Genomic DNA, 27,220 nt, shown 5'->3' with positions numbered 1-27,220 from the left:
AGGAGTGAATAGCCAGTAGATCATCGTTTAGAGCTGAAGTTGCCTGTGTAACCTCAGACAGCATAAAGTGACGATACAACTGCAGATCATCCGCATACAGATGGAAGGGAGAAGTAATGACTCGAGAAATATTATTAATAAAGATAGAAAATAATAAAGGGGAAAGTACACCGCCTTGAGGCACGCCAGCAGTTAATGAAGCCCAGTTCGATAAACCATCATTGGTTCTAACACACTGCTGGCGGCCGAAAAGAAAAGAAGAGAACCATTCGATAACTGGAGTGGAAACGTTGACTGCACGAAGGGTGCTAAGGAGAACATCAAAATCAACCGAATTGAAAGCATTACTGAAATCCAACAAAACAATTGCAGTCAATTTTGTGCTATCCATAGCCCGACGTATGTCCTCTGTAATATTAAGAAGCGCTCCAGTAGTGCTATGAGAGGGTCGGAAGCCCGATTGAAAGGGGCATAAAAGGTTGTTGGTGGAAAGAAATTTAAATAATTGGCTGTGAACTATAGATTCTAAAACTTTTGAAAGAATGGGAAGAATAGATATGGGACGGTACTGGGAAAAGCTAGTCGGATTAGTAGATTTAGGAAGTGGTATGACGTAAGCCTTTTTCCATTGTGATGGGAAGACATTATGCATGAGAGAAAAGTTAATTATGTGAGTGAGCACAGGCAAAATAACATCCAACACGGGAAGGATCATATCAAGGCTCACATTATCGCTACCGATAGCTTTAGTAGATAATGAACGAATGGTTCTCTTGACAACATCTACAGTCACCAAGCTAAAAGTGAATGGAGGACAATCGGGTGGGACAAGATTAGAAAGATATGATATAGTATTTGCCTTAGTCACAGTACTGAGTGTAACAGAGGAGGACGAAAAATGATTATTTAGAGCATTGAGATCTAAACCGCTCTGACAATTTTCTGAGGACTTACCCACCCCCAGTGATTGGAGAAATTTCCAGATTTGGGTCTGAGAAAGGTTTTGAATAGTAGAATGAATGTATCGGCGTTTGGCATCCCCACACATTCTGTTACAGATGTTCCGCAGTTTTTTATACGTGTCAAAGTTTACTTGTGATCTCTCATGTTTATATCTGCTTTTGGCCCTGTCACGCTTTGCCATACTTCTCTTAATAATAGGGGTAAGCCAAGGAGCAGGAGCATGCTTGATCCGTACCGGTCGGACTGGTGCATGAATGTTGTAAATTTTAAGCAACTCGCTGTTCAATATCCCCACCATGGTGTCGATACAAGAAGCCATCAACAAGGGAGACCAATCAATACTCCCCATATCCTCCCTCAAACGCTCAACATCCATATGCTTAAAATCGCGAAGTAAATGAGTCCTATTCCTGTTTTTAGGGGGACGCACTTTATAGGACAGATAAATTAAATCATGCTGTGAGAAAGGAGAACACATTTGTCCATGGGAGAATACTAAATTTGGTTGTGAAACTATGATTAAGTCAATAAGGGAAGGTCTGCTGTTGTGGAAGTAATGAGTAGGTTTAGGCATAGGCAAGACCTGGAGATCAAGGGCTGATGTTAAAGCAATAAGTTTGCCAGTCCTATGGTCATTTTTCAAAAGACATGTATTTAGATCACCCATAAGTATAACATGATCAAAAAGAGGAACCAAGTTATCTAGAGTATTTTCCAAGATATTAAAGTAATCAATCTTGTCATTAGGGCTATACAAGACACCAAGTAGGATTCTTTTGTGATGGAGAGATAGGGAGAGAAACAAATATTCCAGAGACCCAGAGAACTGCGGTTGCGATGTACACACTACTTCGGCAGAGATTTGGTTGCGTAGATAAATCCCCACACCTCCACCCCCAGACGTGATGCGATCGTTTCGAAAGAGTTTATACCCAGGTATTGTGCAGCTAGTGGAAGGAAGAGATGGTTTAAGCCAGGTCTCAGAAACTAAGATACAATCCACTAAGCCAGCACTGAAAGAGGTAAGAAGGTCATTATAATGAGCTAATATGCTTTGCGCATTTATATGTACAAGGAAAAATTGTTTGGAATAATTGTCGAAAACAGTCCGCAATTTATCTTCAAGAGGATCGCAATCAGATAAAGAGGAATTATGACTCGAAGCACTATCAAAATCATCGGAGGAATAGCAAGAAAAATAATCATCATTTATGGACATATATAAAAATAAATTTAAATAAAAATAAAAAATAAATAAAAACTTATTATAAAAAAAAAACAATATTTGTAAAAATAACAAAAATTAATTACTTTTGCCTTAATTGCGTAGGTTGACTTGATAGGCTAAACCCACTTTACAATGAACAATAACGAACAAAATAACAGCTATAACAATATAATATAAAACAACTATAGCTGAAGAATAGCGGGCACCCAGTCTAAACTTAAACAATAATAGCTATTACAAATCAGTGATATACAGAAACGAAACGTTAAAGTATATTAAATATATACCATAGCCACAATTATTATAAGTAACTTTGACAGTGACATGAGAGTTCAGATTAATTTGTTTATCAATACTATAGTGACAATCAAGCACTGATCACAATTAACTATCAAGTTGGGTAAATTAATATAATTTTAGAAATTGAGCAACATATTTTAAGGTACCCTAAAAAAAAAAAAAAAAAGAATAATAAGAGAATAGTTAAGTGTGCCCAGTGACAAACCGACAAAATAGCAAAGTATTAAAATAGAAAATACTGCAACCTGTCTAAATTATAACACGTTCTTTGGGTACTCAGCGATTAGCAGTTTCAATTCAGCCATTGAAACTATCTTCTTGCGATCTTTATTAGGCAGAAGAATAACTATAATGCCATCCGCAGACCAGCACTTCCTCACGCCGAAGTGATTACGAGCCGCAACAAATACATCTTGCCGTGCTTTTGTAAGGAACTCAGAAATAGATGTTTTGGAGCCTTTTAAAATAGTTTTAGCCCTCCATACCATGGATCGAAACCGCAGTGATGCAAACCGCACAATAATAGGACGGGCAGAATCCTTCTTAGAGCCGAGTCTGTGGCAAGATTCAATAACATCAGGACCCATACCTTTCAACTTCATTTTGTCGGTTAACACCTCTAACAGCTTCTTACAGATGTCCTCACCAGGAATCTCTTTTACACCATGGAAAAGCAAGGTCTTTCTGCGGGAGTGGGTATCTAGACGGTCTTGCCCAAGTTGAAGCAACTCCACCTGTGATTTTAGTAATCCAAGACACTTCCATATAAATGTTTTAAATGTAGCATAGTCGGCAGATAGACCCTTCACTGTGGTACCTGACGAAGTAGAGGCCTGCTGCTGTACGCCTTTCTCAAATTCTTCCATGCGGCTGTTGAACACAGATGATAGTTCATCCATGCTTTTTTTAAGTTGTTCAGCTGTGGTATCCATTGCAAAGTAAGTGATGAAAACTTGGTGAGTGAGTTTATCAGGAGTCAACCAAATGCAGATTAAATATAATCTAATACATAAAGAAATTTATATTTATATATATTTAAAAAATTTAAAAAATTAAGAGCACAAAAATTTCGGACTTAACAAGTGTGCGTCTACCCACACGATCCACATATACAATATCACAGTTAATAACGATATGTCTTCATTGTTGTAGCCTAAGGACATGCCCTTGCTTGAATCCTGAAGTTATACTTTAATTATCCCTGAGGATAGCCGTGGTTTGGTTTTGGCAGAGTTCCGCAGCAACATAAAAACTCTCCTGGCGCCCAAAATTAGTTTTAGTCCAACATAGATTTAAGTTGTGGTTTAATTTAAGTTATTATATATATAACCAATAAATGTTCCTTTTATTTGCAAGATAACCCGTAACAGGATCCGACAGGATAAGATACAATATTCGAAATACATGTTTTAAATTGGGTTGTTTATAAAGGATTATGTTCATGTTGACAGGTGTAAAAAAAAAATGGATAATAACAAACAATGCCAGTAACATTTTATTTTTCTGGCAAATCTGTACCTTCAGACACATTGGTTTTCATAATTAAAAATTTTTTTTTTTTTTATAATATCCAATTATTGATAATTAATCTTTTTCAGAGAAAACTAATGTACCTAACATACATATTATATTACAATTATATTATCTTTCAGGTATTGCATGAAAGTTGAAAGACAGGGCTGATTGTGACCGCAACAGTATGTGACCAATCAAGAGTCAACATAAAAGCTCTAGATATCCTCGGTGTCGTGAAGAAGACAAATTTCAAGTCAATGATAATGATAATTTTAAAAAGTTTTTATTGTCAACTGAAATATAGTCAGATGTGCATTCCAGCGAGTGTTCTACTATATATCTAGAACCACTAATTGCTGATGCAACAGCTGCGATAGAGCAGGTGTCTGGTGAAGTTCAGGCTTACCATCTGTCTGTGAATTTATATGTAAAACATTACACAATGTAATTAATGTACTACTTGTAAAGAAATATTTTTAACATTGGGACCCACATGCAATGTTAACCTTAATTTATTTAAAAGTTTCTGAAAACATAATGAGATACACAGAAGCCTAAATAATGTAAACACATATGTTCTTGTAAATAAATATGCTCTTGGGCAGTGAATAAAATATTGAGTGAATGGAGATGCTTTGAAAAAGAAGTTTCAGAATAATGTAAATAACGATTTTCGATTTTTTTTCCTTTACATGTGCTATACGACATTGCTTATTGCCAAATTGCATGATTCTAGGTCAACAGGAAGTATCCTATTGGGTTTGTTTCTCATTACGAATAGCAAAATATGTGATATAAGTGGAACATAAACGGCCGTATCTCTTGATTGTGTTGATTTAGAAGATTGATGTTTTCACCGCTTTAAGAGATTGCAGACCTGAGTGTATGATACTAATTTCAACTTAATACCTCCATGTATATCTAAGTAAAACAGTCATCAAAGTGATCCTATAAGAGTTTCGTTTTTTCCTTTGGAGGTACAAAACCCTAAAAAGCAGAGTTACAAAAAAAAATACTAACACTAAGAAATATATAATCCTTGTACACATATTGGTATACAAGCATCTTTGTATATCTTTTCCATTTATGCTGGTTCGTTTTTAATTCACTTTCAAACACTTGCTAACACACTATCGATGCATAATCATCGAATTTCCATAAATATTTCATACGCATTCAAGTTCGATGACAATGCAAAATGACTGTGACTACAATAATAAGATCGTAGCTGCTCTGATGAGGTGGTTATAAGAACTACGTAACAAAGAATGCAACCTCATCAGCATGGGTTGATTATAGTCTGCTTTGGTCATTGTTCTTATGATGTTACCTTTAACAGCTCGATTATGTTCTAAATTATAATTTTATATATTATTGGCGATTAGATTTGCCAGTAAAGTGTAAGTTTTTGTATATACATATCGCAGCCATACTTACGCATAAATACAATATAATTAAGTTATGTAAAAGTTTTTTTTATTAAACTATTATCTAATTATATAAGGATTTGTTTTATTTCTATAATTAGGTAAAGAGAGTCCCGGTCATCTCGTCGCTCGGTGGATGGCATAGAACATAGTTTGATGAATAAAATAAAAACATTAGTATCAAACGACTACCGTATAATCTGCTTTTCTATGCTTGCCGCTAGAATAAACTGTAAATTTTATCGAAATGACAGAATATTTGAAATTATCGCCACTATTAGTTCAAAATTATTCCGCGCGTAATTTGTTACGCTAGTAGCATCGATGTGCTTCAAATATTTCGGAATAGAATAGATGGAATGCATAATTCAGATAGTGTGTTGCTCGTTATAATCATGACTGATACATGATAATTCAAAATCTGTAGTGTAATTTTAAAGATTTAAGCATACATAGTGACGAACAGACAGCGATAGCGACTTTGTTTTATACTATATAGTGATGATGCTGAATTTCAAATTAGCTGCAAATTTTTTCCAGGTCTTATAAAAAATGCGGATAATATAAACTAGTTCATAAGAATCAAAAATATAAAAATATAGATATTGTAAATCAATGTAATCGCAACGGAATGTTTGAATGTAATGCTATAGAAATGACAAAACATAAAATAATAATAGTATGCATCTACAAACCCTCGAAAATGATAATCAATCTTATTAATACATTCTTCTTCAAACTGTAGAGTTACTAAATTATGATAACAAATTATGGTTTAAAGACAAAAATAATACTATGCGGAGACTTTAATATAGATAAATTAAAAAATCTAACCAAATAATAAAATATCGCAAAAGATACAATCTCAATTTGAACATAAATGAAGCTATATAGACGGAACATATATAGACAATTTTGCCCATAATATAAGGGACTAAGACAATGATACTAGACCTAGGATTATCAGAGCATACTGCACAAGTAATGCAATGCTCAATGAAAAAGAGCTTTCTCGTGAACTATTGGTATAAATGGATAAGAAAGAAATGGATAGCAAAAAAATTATAATTAAATTTAGAAACTATATTAAACCACTGTCATTTAGTACGGTATATAAAAACGAGAACCCAGAAGAATCGCACAACGTGATTTGAATTACTGTATGATCTTTGTTTACCAATGAAAAAATTAAATTAAATTAACAATCTGTCATTGTGCAAAATGACTCACTAAAAAGATGCACTAAAAGGAAGCGACAACTCTTATACAGGTCTAGACGTGAACAAATTGAGAAAAGTACTTTTACTGATTACATTGATAATAAACAAAAAAATATAAAATTGACAAACAAATCAAAAGCGGTATGAAATATCATTAACTTTAAAAAATAAAATATTCTCCCGGAGGAAATTAAAAAAATAATAATCAATGGAGAGTATATTTCAACAACTACTACTTTTTTTATTGATGACATACAGAACACACAGTACTAACGTAAAATACTCAAGAAGGATAACAGGAGAAATCAGCATCTCTTGTTTCATGGCTCCTACTGACTCTCATGAAATTGAAAAAATAATAAAAACACAAAAAGATACCTAAAGTACAGGGTATGATGGCATTTGCACAAAAATAATTAAATATGTATATAATATTGTATCACCATTAATCAGCCACATAATTAATAGAAGTATATAAACGTGTGTATTTCCCAGCAAACTAAACGTTTCTGTAATCAAACCGATATTTATAAAGAATGATAGAGAGAAAAAAAAAACAATTCTGTGAACCTATTACACTACTACAGGTAATAACCAAAATTTTGGAACAGTTACTTACAAGTCTATGTTATGAATGTATGGTTTCTTCGAGAAAAATAAAGTTCTTACAGATGAACAATTTGGATTTAGAAAGGGAAAGTCAATAAATTTATCTATCTATAACCTCGTAGAAAAAAATATGAGTGATCCAGATAATAAAAAGAATACAACTGCGTTATTTATGACTATGACTAGAGCTTTCGATCATGTAGACCATGATATCCTTGTTGAACAATTAGAGATATATGGGATCAGAGGAAATGTACTTAACCTTGTAAAATCATATTTACAAGGTAGGAAACAAATCACAGAAACAACTAGAATAGACACGAATAATAACACTGAAGCGAAATATCAATTGGAACAAAGAACTGTAATATATGGGGTACCTCAACGAAGTATGTTAGGACCATTATTATTTTTAATTTATATTAACAATCTGCTATTACTCCTCCAATGATTCTATATGCTGATGACCAGCACAGTAATACTATAACTTACTTTGACAGCAAATAAATCTTTTTTTTTCGATGAGATAGACAAATTATTTGAGAGATCAGAAAAATGTATTAAAGTTGAGCGAGAATATACAGAGAATGAAAAATAGTTTCATGTTTAATTTCAACTCCCTTTCTCCTCATTCCGCGAACTTTCCGACTTCTCCACGTATACACACATCTACATATTATGTATAATGACATTATTACTTTCCACAATATATATATATATATATATATATATATATATATATATATATATATATATATATATATATATATATATATATATATATATATATATATATATATATATATATATATATATATATATATAATCGCGTCAAACATAATGTCAAACATAATGCTTGTTATTTAAGGTATTGCTATTTGTACCCCTGAACTTTATCTTGTCTTACAAATACTTATACCTACTTGAATTATACATTTAATACAGCACGTCTTCAATATGTTTGAACACATGCCGTTGCAGTGTTGATATTCTTTTAAAACATTTATTACATACATCACAAGTATATGGCTTATCACCAGTATGTATCAACAAATGCTGTTGCAAAGTTGATTTTCTGTTAAAATATTTATTACATACATCACAACTATATGGCTTATCACTAGTATGTATCAACAAATGTCGTTGCAATGTTAATGTATCACTAAAACATTTACTACATACATCACAACTATATGGTTTATCACCAGTATGTATAATCAAATGCCGTTGCAATGTTGATTTTTGGTTAAAACATTTACTACATACATCACAACTATATGGCTTATCACCAGTATGTATTAACGTATGCTGTTGTAATATTGATTTTTGGTTAAAACATTTACTACATACATTACAACTATATGGCTTATCACCAGTGTGTATCATTAAATGCCGTTGCAATGTTGATTTTTGGTTAAAACATTTACTACATACATTACAACTATATGGCTTATCACCAGTATGTATTAACGTATGCTGTTGCAATGTTGATTTTTGGTTAAAACATTTACTACATACATTACAACTATATGGCTTATCACCAGTATGTATTAACGTATGCTGTTGCAATGTTGATTTTTGGTTAAAACATTTACTACATACATTGCAACTATATGGTTTATCAGTAGTATGTATCAAAACATGTCGTGTTAAAAATGCTTCCTGACTAAAACATCGATTACAAATATCACAACTATATGGCTTCGCAACTCTATGTATCAACAAATGCTGTTTTAAATTCCATTTATTCCTAAAACATTTATTACATATATCACAACTATATGGCTTCTCGCCTGTATGTATGAACAAATGCCGTTGCAATGTTGATTTTCTGTTAAAATATTTACTACATACATCACAACTGTATGGAGTCGTCCGCTGTTTGGTGTTGTCGGAGACATGCAAATTCTTACTTTGTGTATTGTCCATAGCCTTGTTTGATCTGCCATGTACTGTGGACACTGCGAATACATATGATCTGTTTAGCTATAAGTAAGTATTTATTATATGATAACCATGCTGAGGCAGTTTAAAATTATATTTAGACTGCTCATATACAGTTCGATGTTCTTTGGCCCTTCATGGACCTCTAGTACGACAGTTCTGAGGTCGCGTGGCGTCTATTAAAGAGAATACCTACCCTCTGACCGTGTTGTGATATCATAAACACACATTTTGAAATTTGCTAGACATTTTATGTCTCCAGGTCGAGTCTCTTGTACGATTCACTACCACAAGTGGTCGTAAACACAACAACCAATTGCCAGAGAAGGAAAGTAAAACAGAATAGGTAGACTGCGGCAGGTTTAAGTCTACAAATAATATGTATCGGTCTAGTGGCCGGTATTACCTTTGTTATTATCGAGTCGGAGAAATAAAGCACACACAAAATGCACAAGGAATAAAATGCACAATATGTCGGGCAAGTCAGCAGTGTAGTAAGATTAGAGAGAAAAGAAATCTTTGCTCTAAGGATAGGTAGGAAACTCTTGTTCGTACGTTAGTGATTTGACCAGGAGCTTGTATCTACCCTACAGAATTTTTTGTCAATGAAGAAGGTTTGTGTGTGCGTTGCGGATTTTTAAGTATTGCTAATATAAGGGAGGTATTTAATTATAATTGCTTGTAATTTTTTTTAATAGTAATAAAAAATAAATATTCATTCTATTATATCCATAGTAATATTTTTTAAACATTTTATCAATATTGTGATATAGGGACAATGTAAATGTTTAATGAATTAAAAATCGTCATAGATTTAGTGCATTGCTCGTGATCATGTGGCAACCCCATGCCCTATTGTAGTTGTATATCATTATTTTTCAATTTATACCTATTTATATACACTTTTTATATCTTTTCCTACTTCTAATCACTTTTATTTGTCGTATTGGATATTAGATGTTTGTATTTTGTATATCGGATCATAGCTGCACGCTAGAGCTTACTCGGGACAACCGTTTGTTGGTATTTTGCTAGATATTAGACTGTAGTACTACAATGGAGATTCTTCGCATCAACAACAAAATATACTTCACAGTTATCAGCCATATCCATTCCTAAACTTGGAAAAACAAATATTGGGCGGTATGGTCATTTTAACGTATAATTAATAGGTATTTATTACATAAATTTCAATTTTTATAGTTTTATATATTTTTTTAATACGGTTATATTTATCGATAGACAAAGTACTGTGTTTACTTCTATTTAAGGTTTTTTACATACATGCTATTACCGTAGATTGTAATTGCATGAGATTTTTAAGGAACTATTTATGATACGGAAGATCTATTCACCCCGTATATATTTAGCTGTCAATATAGTGTAGTCACAGGGTAGTCGAATAATAAATATCATCAATAAAATGTAGGTACATAAAGATGAGATGATGACAGCAGACGGCGTGTGTGGAGAGGTAGAATAAGGAAAGTTATCAAGTGGTTTAAACTGATCTCATTGAGTTTCGTTATTATAATACTAGTGAACAGAAACAGTATTTAAATGTTATCGGCATTAGTAAATCACTGTTAAACGAGTTCTCCAATCTTAAGTGATTTTCGTTGATTACATACCGATGAGGTAAGTTCAGGCTTACAAATTGATATACCTAATTAACAGTTACATGGAATACATAATATCACAGTTAATAACGATGTGTCTTCATTGTTGTAGCCTAAGGACATGCCCTTGATTGAATCCTGAAGTTATACTTTAATTATCCCTGAGGATAGCCATGGTTTGGTTTTGGCAGAGTTCCGCAGCAACATAAAAACTCTCCTGGCGCCCAAAATTAGTTTTAGTCCAACATAGATTTAAGTTGTGGTTTAATTTAAGTTATTATATATATATAACCAATAAATGTTCCTTTTATTTGCAAGATAACCCGTAACAGGATCCGACAGGATAAGATACAATATTCGAAATACATGTTTTAAATTGGGTTGTTTATAAAGGATTATGTTCTTGTTGTCAGGTGTAAAAAAAAATGGATAATAACAAACAATGCCAGTAACATTTTATTTTTCTGGCAAACCTGTACCTTCAGACACATTGGTTTTCATAATTAAAAAAATATATTTTTTTTATAATATCCAATTATTGATAATTAATCTTTTTCAGAGAAAACTAATGTACCTAACATACATATTATATTACAATTATATTATCTTTCAGGTATTGCATGAAAGTTGAAAGACAGGGCTGATTGTGACCGCAACAGTATGTGACCAATCAAGAGTCAACATAAAAGCTCTAGATATCCTCGGTGTCGTGAAGAAGACAAATTTCAAGTCAATGATAATGATAATTTTAAAAAGTTTTTATTGTCAACTGAAATATAGTCAGATGTGCATTCCAGCGAGTGTTCTACTATATATCTAGAACCACTAATTGCTGATGCAACAGCTGCGATAGAGCAGGTGTCTGGTGAAGTTCAGGCTTACCATATGTCTGTGAATTTATATGTAAAACATTACACAATGTAATGAATGTACTACTTGTAAAGAAATATTTTTAACATTGGGACCCACATGCAATGTTAACCTTAATTTATTTAAAAGTTTCTGAAAATGTAATGAGATACACAGAAGCCTAAATAATGTAAACACATTTCATGCATTGTGGGGTGGTATGCTCTTGGGCAGTGAATAAAATATTAAGTGAATGGAGATGCTTTGAAAAAGAAGTTTCAGAATAATGTAAATAACGATTTTCGATTTTTTTTCCTTTACATGTGCTATACGACATTGCTTATTGCCAAATTGCATGATTCTAGGTCAACAGGAAGTATCCTATTGGGTTTGTTTCTCATTACGAATAGCAAAATATGTGATATAAGTGGAACATAAACGGCCGTATCTCTTGATTGCGTTGATTTAGAAGATTGATGTTTTCACCGCTTTAAGAGATTGCAGACCTGAGTGTATGATACTAATTTCAACTTAATACCTCCATGTATATCTAAGAAAAACAGTCATCAAAGTGATCCTATAAGAGTTTCGTTTTTTCCTTTGGAGGTACAAAACCCTAAAAAGCAGAGTTACAAAAAAAATACTAACACTAAGAAATATATAATCCTTGTACACATATTGGTATACAAGCATCTTTGTATATCTTTTCCATTTATGCTGGTTCGTTTTCAATTCACTTTCAAACACTTGCTAACACACTATCGATGCATAATCATCGAATTTCCATAAATATTTCATACGCATTCAAGTTCGATGACAATGCAAAATGACTGTGACTACAATAATAAGATCGTAGCTGCTCTGATGAGGTGGTTATAAGAACTACGTAACAAAGAATGCAACCTCATCAGCATGGGTTGATTATAGTCTGCTTTGGTCATTGTTCTTATGATGTTACCTTTAACAGCTCGATTATGTACTAAATTATAATTTTATATATTATTGGCGATTAGATTTGCCAGTAAAGTGTAAGTTTTTGTATATACATATCGCAGCCATACTTACGCATAAATACAATATAATTAAGTTATGTAAAAGTTTTTTTTATTAAACTATTATCTAATTATATAAGGATTTGTTTTATTTCTATAATTAGGTAAAGAGAGTCCCGGTCATCTCGTCGCTCGGTGGATGGCATAGAACATAGTTTGATGAATAAAATAAAAACATTAGTATCAAACGACTACCGTATAATCTACTTTTCTTGCCGCTAGAATAAACTGTAAATTTTATCGAAATGACAGAATATTTGAAATTATCGCCACTATTAGTTCAAAATTATTCCGCGCGTAATTTGTTACGCTAGTAGCATCGATGTGCTTCAAATATTTCGGAATAGAATAGATGGAATGCATAATTCAGATAGTGTATTGATCGTTGTAATCATGACTGATACATAATAATTTAAAATCTGTAGTGTAATTTTAAAGATTTAAGCATACATAGTGACGTACAGACAGCGATAGCGACTTTGTTTTATACTATGTAGTGATGATGAATTTATGCTGAATTTAAAATTAGCTGCAAAATTTTTCCAGGTCTTATAAAAAATGCGGATATGTTCACGCTCACTTTTTATCTTTATCCGAGCAGTAAGTGCTTTGTATTATTCTCGAATTCGTGTATAATATAGTATATGTGTAATTATATATATCATATATGTGTATGTATATTTGTTATTCATATATATCTATTCGTTTATATATGTAATGTTAGTATGTATGTATATCAATAATTAGTAGTACCGCATTCGAGTATTCTGCCACTTCCCTACGGTTGACTGGGAGAGAATGCTTTTAGCATTAAGTCCGCCATGTACACATATTTGTACTAATGAATGAATAAATAAATAATGAAACTAGTTCATAAGAATCAAAAATATAAAAATATAAATATTGTAAATCAATGTAATCGCAACGGAATGTTTGAATGTAGTGCTATAGAAATGACAGAACATAAAATAATAATAGTATGCATCTACAAACCCTCGAAAATGATAATCAATCTTATTAATACATTCTTCTTCAAACTGTAGAGTTACTGAATTATGATAATAGATTATGGTTTAAAGACAAAAATAATACTATGCGGAGACTTTAATATGGATAAATTAAAAAATAACTCTATCGTGAAAGATTTTAAACAAGTGCTTATTTCATACAATCTCAATTTGAACATAAATGAAGCTACCAGATTATGATGCGGAACATATATAGACAATTTTACCCATATTATAAGAGACTCTAAAACAACGATACTAGATCTAGGATTATCAGAGCATACTGCACAAGTAATGCAATGCCCAGTGAAAAAGAGCTTTCTCGTAAACTATTGGTATAAATGGATAAGAGATTATAGCAAATAAAATATAATTAAATTTAGAAACTATATTAAACCACTGTCATTTAGTACGGTATATAAAAACGAGAAGCCAGAAGAATCGCACAACGTAATTTGAATTACTGTATGATCTTTTTTTACCAATGAAAAAATTGAATTAAATTAACAATCTGTCATCGAGCAAAATGACTCACTAAAAAGATGCACTAAAAGGAAGCGACAACTCTTATACAGGTCTAGACGTGAACAAATTGAGAAAAGTACTTTTACTGATTACATTGATAATAAACAAAAAAATATAAAATTGACAAACAAATCAAAAGCGGTATGAAATATCATTAACATTAAAAAAGAAAATATTCTCCCGGAGGAAATTAAAAAAATAATAATCAATGGAGAGCATATTTCAAAACCTGAAGATACTGCGCAGACTATCAACTACTTTTTTTATTGATGACATACAGAACACACAGTACTAACGTAAAATACTCAAGAAGGATAACAGGAGAAATCAGCATCTCTTGTTTCATGGCTCCTACTGACTCTCATGAAATTGAAAAAATAATAAAAACACAAAAAGATACCTAAAGTACAGGGTATGATGGCATTTGCACAAAAATAATTAAATATGTATATAATATTGTATCACCATTAAGCAGCCACATAATTAATAGAAGTATATAAACGGGTGTATTTCCCAGCAAACTAAACGTTTCTGTAATCAAACCGATATTTATAAAGAATGATAGAGAGAGAGAAAAAAAACAATTCTGTAAACCTATTACACTACTACAAGTAATAACCAAAATTTTGGAACAGTTATTTACAAGTCTATGTTATGAATGTATGGTTTCTTCGAGAAAAATAAAGTTCTTACAGATGAACAATTTGGATTTAGAAAGGGAAAGTCAATAAATTTATCCATCTATAAACTCTTAGAAAAAAATATGAGTGATCCAGATAATAAGAAGAATACAACTGCGTTATTTATGACTATGACTAGAGCTTTCGATCATATAGACCATGATATCCTTGTTAAACAATTAGAGATATATGGGATCAGAGGAAATGTACTTAACCTTGTAAAATCATATTTACAAGGTAGGAAACAAATCACAGAAACAACTAGAATAGACACGAATAATAACACTGAAGCGAAATATCAGTTGGAACAATGAACTGTAATATATGGGGTACCTCAACGAAGTATGTTAGGACCATTATTATTATTATTTTTAATTTATATTAACAATCTGCTATTACTCCTCCAATGATTCTATATGCTGATGACAGCACAGCAATTTTTACCAATGACGATCCCAACCTTGTAAAGGTAAAAATAGAATATAAATAATTCATTACAATACATAGTCTCCTAGCTAGAAGTACCAACCTACAGATAAATATAGATAAAACTAACTTTATGACATTTAAAAACAAAAACTAAATTCTAAATAATATAAATATTAATTATATGGGGGTAAAATTAAGAAAATTCATTGTGTTAACTTTTTAGGTATCCATATTGGCGCTGATATGACTTGTAAAACACAGATTGATCACATTTGTACAAAAGTAAATCAGCACTCCTATACAATTTACTTGTTACGAAAAGTCACTAATCAATTTGCACTTCTAAGCGCTTACCATACGTTTGCAGGCTCAACACTCAAGTACGGAATTCTCTATTAGAGAAATTCCTCAGGGAGAGGAAAAGCGTTTAAAAGCAAACAAATGTGTTCGTTCCATATGTGGTATACATGGAACAGAGTTGTTCAAGCCATATTTTAAGAAATTAAAAATTTTGACATTTACTTTCTTTGTATCTATGAAGCTGCAATTTTAATAGAATTTAATCTCTAAGTCTCTAATTTAATCTAAGTCTGAAAGTATATAATAAATTGCCCCAATATATAAAAAAAAATTAACCACTTGCATCTATTTAAGAGGGAACCGAAGAAGATACTAACTGACAAAGTATATTACACTCTAAACGAATATATGACAAATAGTATTAAAAATGAAACAAACGACAAATTACTGCATTGCATTCCCATGATACAAGAGACAAGACAAATTTTCATGTAATGATTGTTTTTTTTTTATTTTATTATTATTATAATTAAGACATTGTAATATATGAGACTATAATAACGGCATTGTATCAGTATTTATATTAAAAGTATATTCACAAAAGAAGATTTTAATAAAATCTAATAATGTACCATCTGTAACACCCATATTTGAACAAATAAATTATTATAATTATTGCTGTTTGTATCTCCGAACTTTATCATTGTTTTATAAATACTTACATATACATTTACATGTATTATACATTTAATACGGCTTGTCATCAATGTTTTAACAAATGCCGTTTCAATGCTGATTTACTGGTAAAACATTTATTACATACATCACACCTATGTGGTTTATCACCAGTATGTATCAAAAAATGTTGTGCTAACTTTGCTTTCTGTCTAAAACATTTATTACATACGTCACAAATATATGGCTTGTCACCAGTATGTATTAGCAAATGTTGTGCTAAATTTGCTTTCTGTCTAAAACATTTGTTACATATATCACAACTATATGGCTTATCACCAGTATGTATCAACAAATGTTGTGTTAAATTTGCTTTATGTCTAAAATACTTATTACATACATCACAATTATATGGCTTCTCACCAGTATGTAACAGCAAATGTTGTTCTAACTTTGCTTTCTGTCTAAAACATTTATTACATACGTCACAACTATATGGCTTCTCACTAGTATGTATTAACAAATGTTTTGCTAAATTTGATTTTTGCCTAAAACATTTATTACATACATCACAACTATATGGCTTCTCACCAGTGTGTATCATCAAATGCCATTGGAATAATGATTTTTTGTTAAAACATTTATTACATACATCACAACTATATTGCAAACCACTATGTATAATCAAATGCCGTTGCAATGATGATTTTATGTTAAAACATTTATTACATACGTCACAACTATATGGCTTGTCACCTTTATGTATGAACATATGCTGTTGCAATGTTGATTTCCTATTAAAACATTTACTACATACATCACAACTATATGGCTTATCACCAGTATGTATAATCACATGCCGTTGTAATGTTGATTTTTTGTTAAAATATTTATGACATACGTCACAACTATATGGCTTCTCACCAGTATGTATTGACAAATGCTCTTGCAATGTTGATTTTCTTTTAAAACATTTATTACATACATAACAACTATATGGCTTTTTACTAGTATGTATTGACAAATGCCGGTTCAATATTGATTTTTGGTTAAAACATTTATTACATACATCACAAGTGTATGACTTTACATTAGACGAATATATTTCCTGTTCATTATGGACTGACATATGGCATTCCAGTGTATTGTAGGAGTTGAATGTCTCACTGCATACCTCACATGAATAAACTGTATCACATGATATTCTTCTCCTCTGGAGCTCAGATTTAAAGACGTTACGCTCCTCATCTTCATTATACGGAACTCGTTCAGAATCAGGTATTAAATGTACAGTCCTTCCAAAGGTGGTCACTCCTTGTACAACTGTGGGTTCTATAGTCGACTGTTTCTCCCTTACATAATCCTCATATAGATTCAAGAGCTCATTTGTTTCATCAGAGCATATTATTTGATTAACTTCCAATTCTTCAGTCACAGTGTTCACAACTCCCGCTCCGTCTATACCATACCGAACATCATCTTGTTCAATCAACGGTTCCTGTGTGGTATTCATAACTGTGCAGCAGTCTGGACACTCTTCATGGTGTGGAATCATCTGCTGTGTGGTGTTGTCGGAGACATGCAAATTCTCACCTTGTGTATTGTTCGTGGCCATGTTTGATCTGCTATGCACTGTGGACACTGGAAATACATATGACCTGTTTAGATGTAAGTTTTGGTTAAATGATAACCATTCTGAGACAGTTTACTTTGTTAAACGATAACCCAGCATGGTTATCGTTTAACAAAAACTTATAACTAAGTTTAAAATTACAGTTGAACTGCTCATGGACAGTTAGATTTCCATTGGGTCTTCATGCACTCCTAGTACGACAGTTCTCAGGTCAAGTCGCGTCCACTAAAGAGCATACCCACTGATCGTGTTGTGACATCATCAAGTTTTGACGTAGTCTTGGTAGGATAGTTCAGAGGTCCCCTCGTAATTACTTACCTCTCAACCGTGTCAAATGACAAAAAATACGCATCTGTGTCGCTTCCGCTCAGCGGACATATAAATAATAATGTCATATATACTGTTTTGTCTAAACTAACTTGGCGATAAGCTTAAATTATTGTAAATAAACCACCTCTTCTCCCTAACACCAAGAATGTACGTAAAATAATGAAATAGGAGACCCACTTAAGTGTCAATTGAAGAAGGACTTTTTTGGTCCATGTTTATAAACAAGTGCTGTATAAAAAAAAATATTGGAACATAAGCCATTTTATTTTTATTTTATCAAGTATATAATATTGTAAAAAAAAAATTACATCCAGCAAGGTCTTAGCTTTTTAATAATTGAAAAACAAAAGGTAATTTATAGGTGACCCCATTTTATTTCTCATAGAACAGTTGCAATGCAATTCGAGTGTAGTGTAAGAAATTAAACAAGGAATCTAGTTGGAATATAAATCTAATCTTTCGCATAACACAGTTGAAAGGTTAAAGAGGGTACGCACTGAAAGTTTGCTGGACATTTACGTCTTCAGTTCAAGTCTCTTGTATATGACACTGCTACAAGTGGCCGTAAAAATAACAACCGATTGCTAGAGAAGGAAAATAAAACAGAATACTTAGACTGCGGCAGGTTTAAGTCTACAAATGACATGTATCGTTCTAGTGGCCGGTATTACCTTTGTTATTATCGAGTCGGAGAAATAAAGTACACACAAAATGCACAAGGAATAAACAGTACAATATGTCGAACAAGTCAGCAGTGTAGTAGTAAGATTATAGAAGCTACTATGTCTAAAGCCGAAATCTTTGGTCTAAGGACAGGTAGGAAACTCTTGTACAGATATGTGTACGTTAGTGATTTGACAAGGGGCTTGTATCTACCCTACAGAATTTTTTGCCCAATAAAAAGTGCTCGTGTTGCGTTGCGGATTTTTAAGTATTGCTACTTAAAAATACATATAAACTAAAAGGGATGTAGAAGTATTGAATCATATTTTGTTTGTTAATTTTTACTAATAATAAATAAATCTCTTATATTTATAGTAATATTTTTTAAACATTTCATCACTCTCATGATATGGGTAGAATGTAACTATTTAATAAATTAACAATTGTCTTAGAATTTAGTGCATTGTTTGTGATCATATGGCAACCCCACACCCTGCTGTCAATAAAGAAATTTTTTTACTTTACATTATACTTTTAAGATATTTTCCTAACCTATCAAGTTACTGGACCCATAAGGAACCCCCTCCCATCCATAAGAGCTTTACCAAGTACAAAATCCCTATCTCACTTGTTAAAAAAATATACCGTAACCCACTTTTCGAATTTGATTATGATTCTCTAATTTATCGTCCTAATGTAATTCTAGATTTTGGATTAGTAAAACATTCGCCTTCTGTTAATCAGAAGTCTAACCCTATTGTCGCGGAAACATGGCACGACTGGCTCCTGGTGTTTACAGATGCTTCTAAAACTGACAAATCAGATCATGTTGGAGCCGCTGTATGAATTCCAAAATATAACGTTGTCCTCAACTTCAAATGTTCTCCTTCATCCTCAACATTTACTGGTGAATCCATAGTTATTATGGAAGCAGTGTCCTATGTAGAAACACATAAACTAAATAAAACTCTCATTCTTTTGGAGTTTGATTTGACCTATCAGGTCGACCTCCACGTGGTTCCCCCTGGAAACCATCGTGAACAATTCTCGTTGAATTAGTCACGATGAGCTAACTGACCTATTTCATCCTCACCTATCATTCTTCACTGGTGTCCCGCCGGTGTATACCGATAGCGCGGGTAGGGTTACCATACCATTATCACCCGTAAAAAAAAAACCCTGATATTAACAGAAAATCACCGTTGCTTCTACGGTGGAAGCTTTTTTTTCAAAAAAAAGAAAATATTTTCCTAATTATAATAATTTTTATTTCTCGTATAAGATATCAAACTTTTGTACTTTATATATCGGGTGTAGGTGACTTAAATTTCATATTTACAGATTTATACATTTTATATTTTATTAAATTATATTCACATATATAACTATAATAATATAAATATATATACATTTATACTCTTATTATATACACACGCTATACTTATATACACATACAATGATTATTGTACAACATTAATTTAATTCATCATCATCATCATCAATGGTCTTCTCTTAGTCCGCCTTGTAGTGTGGGCGGGCGAGGTAGGGGCCTCGGGGTAAACCCCTCTACCCCGGCTTCAACTCCGGAGGCGACGACCTCCGGGTCGCTGGGTCCTTTTAATTCATAAGCATACTCGAGCGAAACCCGTAGTATGCGGTTGGCCGGACTATCTGTGATGCACTTACCTGAGAGACGTCTAACAAGTTTGGTGACGCATCGTTTCGCTGCACAATGCACCGTCCGCTGCCGCTCGGTCATAGCCAGTCGCGATTATTCTGTATTAGTTTACACCCGTGTCGATTGTACGCTCATTTTAACTAAATAATTACGATAGTATTGGGAGTATTTTTAACTTTTATCCTAAATCGGGTCATAGTTGCACGCTGGAGCTTACTTGCGACAACCTTTTGTTAGCATTTTGCTAGATCTTAGATCGTAGTGCTACAATGGAGATTCTTTGCATTAATAACAGAATGTACTATACAGTTATCAGCCATATCCATTCCTAAACTTGGAAAAACAAATATTGGACGGTATGGTCATTTTAACGTATAATTGATAGGTATTTATTAGATAAATTTCAATTTTTATACTATTAATATAGTTTTATATAATTTTTTTAGTAACATGGCAATTTTTTCAATAGGCAAAGTATTGTGTTTACTTCTATTTAAGGTGTTTCACATAGACGCATAGGATACGATAATCGAAATACATGTTTTAAATGGGATTGGTTGTAAAGGATTATGTTCATGTTGACAGGTGTGAGAAAAAAAATGTAAGCAGCCAATAACATTTTATTTTTCTGCGAAATCAGTAACTTCAGACAAGTTGACTGTTAGTTAAAAGTATGTATTTTTTATAGTGACCAATTATTGATAACTAATATTTATCAGAGAAAACTAATGCACCTAACATACTTACGTTGGGGGGAAAGGGATTTCACACAATTTCACTGATCCCATAAATCATTGTTTTTCCAACTACTGGCTCCCTTGTAGATTTTGTTTATGTTTTTAGTATTTTTCTGTTTCACATTATTTGTTACACTAAAAATGTAACACAACAACATACGGAAGAGGCACTAACTCCTGAAACACAGGTTTTTTTATACCTATCTTAGGAGTTAGGGTTTTCACACTATATTGTAACAAAGAGTGAAATAAAGATTTAGTATTATTTGATATTACCTTATCTTCGAAGTGGCCACGGAACTATACGTCACTAGAGATGTCGATACCAAGGATCCCAGTGCTTTTAGAGATGGTAAGAGAAGTGTACTGGAAATGTGGGGCCACAGCAAATGGGTTTTTTAGCGGTGAATGCGCAAGCTTGTATTAGCAGGGTTAAACTGGACAAAGTTTTTTTTTTATACAACTTAGAATGGCAAACAAGCTAACGCCCCACCCTGATGGAAAGTGGTAACCGTCGCCTATAGACATGAGCAGTACCATGGACATAACAGAGTAGACTGTTTCGCTCATGATACCCCCCATGCGTTGCCATTACTGAGGACTCAGGTGTTATTCCTCTGTACCCAGTAACTTCACGCCATATCCCACCCTTCAAACCGAAACGCAGCCATCTAAACACAACTGCTTCACGGTTGAAACACGAATGAGACAGAGGTACCCAAGCAATCGACTTTTGTACAAAGTCTCCCTCTGGTCTCGTCCCCGATCTCCGAGAGACTCCAGTTAAAATTCTCTCGATTTCAGACATAAGCTGTTCACTATTATCTTCCACGATGGACCGAGGGATATTGGTACGACCCGTACAATGGGCATCCCCAGTGATGTCATCTGCATAACAAAAAATGACACCCAAGGTTAACAAATCATTAATATGCAGCAGAAATAGCGTTGGGGAAAGCACAGAGCCCTGCGAGACGCCAGCGTTAATATCCATGTGATATGACGTGTTCTATGCAGGAACTTAGACGGCAGAATATGTTTAATAGGATTTCTTAATGTGTGACGATGGAATGCTAGCCCTGCCTGTCAGTGAGGGATGATAGGTGAGGATCAAAGCATGTCAGTGAGTGTCAATCCATCGTGAGTAAATAAAAATTAACCAATACAGTTTCAAGGCGGAACCGCGTGGAAATCAACCTGATAGAGTATATTGCTAGCAATGGCAATGCTAGACTCCATTACTAACAATCCCTTCCCACTGTTTAAAAGGATTATGATAAGCCACAAACGAAACAAATGCAAGACAAAATTGGCGTTGACATTTTTCAAAAAATAAAAAAATGAGGTCTAAATGAATTTTAATTTATAAATTATTACATTTATTAATAAATAAATATACAGATACTTAGATTGTAAAATTCTGAACAAAACAGTCGTATTAGCAAAAAATAGCAATTACGCCTTTTCTGTCCAGAGGAAATGAAATAATTTTCACTTAATAATAAGGAAAACCATATATGTATACCATATATGTTTCATATTATACAATAATAAATTGATCAAAACTATGTCACGTTACGAGGGGAGGTTAAAAAGTTCGCGGAATGGAGGGGTTGGTGGGGGTTGATTTACTCATCCAAGTAGCTACTTGTTAAGCATCTCATTGAGAGTATATATATCAAGTTTGAACCAAATCGGGTCATTAACTTTTGAGTTATCTATCTGCAAACAAGTGAATCTGAAAGAATTCAGCGAGTATGGAGAAAATTGAAACCACGCCGTTATTAAGTTCTTCACCAAGCAAGGAAAATCCGCTTAGACGATTTTTCAAGAGCTGTTAACAGTTTACGTGGACTCTGCCCCTGGTAAAACCATGGTTTACAAGTGTCATGGTCTTTTCAAACAAGGAAGAGAGTCCATTGAAGATAACCCCTATTCCGAACGACCAATTGAGGCCATCACACCGAAAATCGTCGCAAAAGTAAAAAAACTTGTATTAGAAGATACCCGGCTAAATACAAAGCAACTTGCAGCAATGGTTGGAGTATACGATACACGTATTTTAAATATTCTACATCATCATCTTGGCATGACTAAGGTCAATGCAAGATGGTTCTAAAAATGCTCATGCCACTTTAAAAACTGAGCGTGTCGAGTGTTCTCGCTAGTTTTTTGGAGCTCTGTGGAGAGAGCAAGGAAGAAGTTATGACCCGGATTGTTACTGGAGATGAGACCTGAGTTCACCATTATGAACCTGAGTGGAAGCAAGAGTCGATGCAGTGGCATAAAAAAGGCACGACTTCTCCGAAGAAGTTTAAAACGTCACAATCGCCCAGAAAGATCATGACGACTGATGAAGAAGCTGCCAAGGAAAAAAGAAGAAGAAAGCTGTCAAAAGATGTGCTCCTTTTGCACGACAACGCTCCCTCCCACACGTGCCATGTTGCTACTTATGTCATCCACCAATACGTGTTTGAAAACTTAGACCACCAATCTTACAGTCCAAACTTGGCCCCCAGCGACTATTATTTATTTAAAAAAATTAAAAAAGAGCTGCGTGGAAAAAATATTGGCGAAGTCAAGTCTGCAATTTGGGCCTATTTTAACAGCAAAGATAAATCTTTTTTTGGATGGGTTATCCCATTAAAAGTGAGCGTGTCAAGTGTTCTCGCTAGTTTTTTGGAGCTCTGTGAAGAGAGTAGGGAAGAAGTTATGACCCGGATTGTTACTGGAGATGAGACCTGGGTTCACCACTATGAACCTGAGTGAAAGCAAGAGTCGATGCAGTGGCATAAAAAAGGTACGACTTCCCCAAAGAAGTTTAAAGCATCTCAATCGCCCAGAAAGATCATGACTAATGATGAAGAAGCTGACAAGAAAAAAAGAAGAGGAAATCTGTCAAAAGATGGGCTCCTTTTGCACGACAACGCTCCCTTCCACACGTGCTATGCTGCTACTTATGTTATCTACGTGTTTGAAAACTTAGACCATCAATCTTACAGTCCAGACTTGGTCCCCAGTGACTATTATTTATTCCCAAAAATTAAAAAGAAGCTGCGTGGAAAAAAAATGGCGACGATGAAAAAGTCAAGTCTGCAATTTCATAAAGAAATTAAATGAGAGATCCGAAAAATGTATTAAAGTTAAGGGAGAATACATTGATAGGGAAAAATAGCTTCATGTTTAATTTCAACTCCCTTTCCCCTCATTCCGCGAACTTTTTGACTTCCCCTCGTATACACACATCTACATATTATGTACAATGACATTACTACTTTCTACAATATATATAATCACGTGATATGTAAAACATAATGCTTGTTACTTAAGGTATTGCTGTTTGTACCTCTGAATATTATCTTGTCTTATAAATACTTACACCTACATGAATTATACATTTAATACGGCTCGTCATCAGTGTTTCGACAAATGCCGTTGCAGTGTTGACTTTCTGTTAAAACATTTACTACATACATCACAACTATATGGCTTATCACCAGTATGTATCAGCATGTGCCGTTGCAATGTCAATTTTATTTTAAAACTTTTATTACATACATCACAAGTATATGACTTATCACCAGTATGTACCAACATATGCCGTTTTAATATTGATTTTTGGTTAAAATATTTATTACATACATCACATCTATATGGCTTATCACCAGTATGTATCCGCATATGCCGTTGTAATGTTAATTTTAATTTAAAACTTTTATGACATACATCGCAACAATATGATTTATCATTAGTATGTATCAATACATGTGTTGTTAAATTTCCTTTGTATCTAAAACATTTATTACATATATCACAAGTATATGGCTTTTCACCACTATGTATCAACAAATGCTGCTTTAAATAACATTTATTGCTAAAATATTTATTACATATATCACAACTATATGGCTTCTCGCCTGTATGTATTAACAAATGCTGTTGCAATGTAAATTTCCTGGTAAAACATTTACTACATACATCACAACTATACGGCTTATCACCTCTATGTATCGATAAATGGCGTTGCAATATTGATTTTCTGTTAAAACATTTATTACACACATCACAAGTATATGGCTTATCACCAGTATGTATAATCAGATGCTGTCGCAGTGTTGACTTTCTTTTAAAACATTTACTACATACATCACAACTATATGGCTTATCACCAGTATGTATCAGCACGTGCCGTTGCAATGTCAATTTTATTTTAAAACTTTTATTACATACATCACAAGTATATGGCTTATCACCAGTATGTATAATCAAATGCTGTTCCAATGTTGATTTTCTGTTAAAACATTTATTACATACATCACAAGTATATAGCTTCTCACCTGTATGTAACAACAAATGCCGTTGCAATGTAGATTTTTGTTTAAAACATTTACTACATACATCACAACTATATGGCTTATTACCAGTATGTATCAACAAATGCTGTTGCAATTTTGATTTTCTGTTAAAACATTTACTACATACATCACAACTATATGGCTTATCACCAGTATGTATCAACATATGCCGTTGCAATGTTGATTTTTTGTTAAAACATTTACTACATACTTCACAACTATATGGTTTGTCACCAGTATGTATAATCAAATGCCGTTGCAATGTTGACTTTCTGTTAAAACATTTATTACATACATCACAACAATATGATTTTACATTAGTATGTATCAAAACATGTTTTGTTAAATTTCCTTTCTGTCTAAAACTTTTTTTACATATATTACAAGTATATGGCTTATCACCACTATGTATCAACATATGCTGCTTTAAATAACGTTTATGACTAAAACATTTACTACATACATCACAACTGTGTGGAGTCATCCGCTGTTTGGTGTTGTCGGAGACATGCAAAGTCTTACTTTGTGTATTGTCCATAGCCTTGTTTGATCTGCCATGTACTGTGGACACTGCGAATACATATGATCTGTTTAGCTATAAGTAAGTTTTTATTATATGATAACCATGCTGAGGCAGTTTAAAATTATAGTTAGACTTCTGATATACAGTTCGATGTTCTTTGGCCCTTCATGGACTTCTAGTACGACAGTTCTGAGGTCGCGTGGCGTCTATTAAAGAGGATACCCTCTGACCGTGTTGTGATATCATAAACACACATTTTGAAATTTGCTAGACATTTTACGTCTCCAGTACGAGTCTCTTGTATATGCCACTGTCACAAGTGGTCGTTAACATAACAACCAATTGCCAGAGAAGGAAAATAAAACAGAATAGGAAGATTGCTGCAGGTTTAAGTCTACAAATAACAAGTATCGATGTGGCCAGTATTACCTTTGTATTTATCGAGTCGGAGAAATAAAGCACACACGAAATGCACGAGGAATAAACAGCACAATATGTCAAGCAAGTCAGCAGTGTAGTAAGATTAAAAAGAAAAGAAATCTTTGGTCTAAGGACAGGTAGGAAACTCTTATACAGATTGATATATATATATGTTAGTGATTTGACCAGGAGCTTATATCTACCCTACAAAAATTTTTATCAATGAAGAAGGTTTGTGTGTGCGTTGCGGATTTTTAAGTATTGCTAATTAAAAGGGATGTATGAATATTGAATTATTATTGTTTGTAAAATGTTTTACTAATAATAAAAAATAAATATTCATTCTATTATATTCATAGTAATATTTTTTAAACATTTTATCACTATTATGATATAGGGACAATGTAAATGTTTAATAAATTAAAAATCGTCATAGATTTAGTGCATTGCTCGTGATCATGTGGCAACCCCATGCCCTACTGTCATTGTATATCATTCTTTTTTAATTTATATATACTTTTTAAATCTTTTCCCACTTT

At 33.0% G+C, this 27,220-nt stretch overlaps 2 protein-coding genes across 2 annotated transcripts; both read right to left on the bottom strand.

The window, feature by feature from the left end:
• Positions 1–16,245: 16,245 nt before the first annotated feature.
• On the bottom strand, positions 16,246–19,188 carry LOC113518730 (zinc finger protein 501-like). The gene is made up of 2 exons (XM_026903696.3): positions 18,977–19,188; positions 16,246–17,983 (listed from the first exon to the last, which is right to left on the bottom strand). Exon 2 carries the CDS (start codon positions 17,955–17,957, stop codon positions 16,431–16,433), a length of 1,527 nt encoding a protein of 508 aa, XP_026759497.2. The 5' UTR covers positions 17,958–17,983; positions 18,977–19,188; the 3' UTR covers positions 16,246–16,430.
• A 5,605-nt stretch (positions 19,189–24,793) lies between these two features.
• Positions 24,794–25,984, bottom strand: LOC113518729 (zinc finger protein 708-like). The gene has a single exon (XM_031910665.2). It carries the CDS (start codon positions 25,902–25,904, stop codon positions 24,798–24,800), a length of 1,107 nt encoding a protein of 368 aa, XP_031766525.2. The 5' UTR covers positions 25,905–25,984; the 3' UTR covers positions 24,794–24,797.
• Between the last annotated feature and the right edge of the window lie 1,236 nt (positions 25,985–27,220).

This window comes from Galleria mellonella, unplaced genomic scaffold (genome assembly GCF_026898425.1).
Source record: "Galleria mellonella isolate WM207_F2 unplaced genomic scaffold, CSIRO_AGI_GalMel_v1 utg121, whole genome shotgun sequence".
In the NCBI taxonomy this organism is placed as follows: Eukaryota; Metazoa; Arthropoda; class Insecta; order Lepidoptera; family Pyralidae; genus Galleria; species Galleria mellonella.
This window is presented reverse-complemented; position numbering and strand designations above follow the sequence as displayed.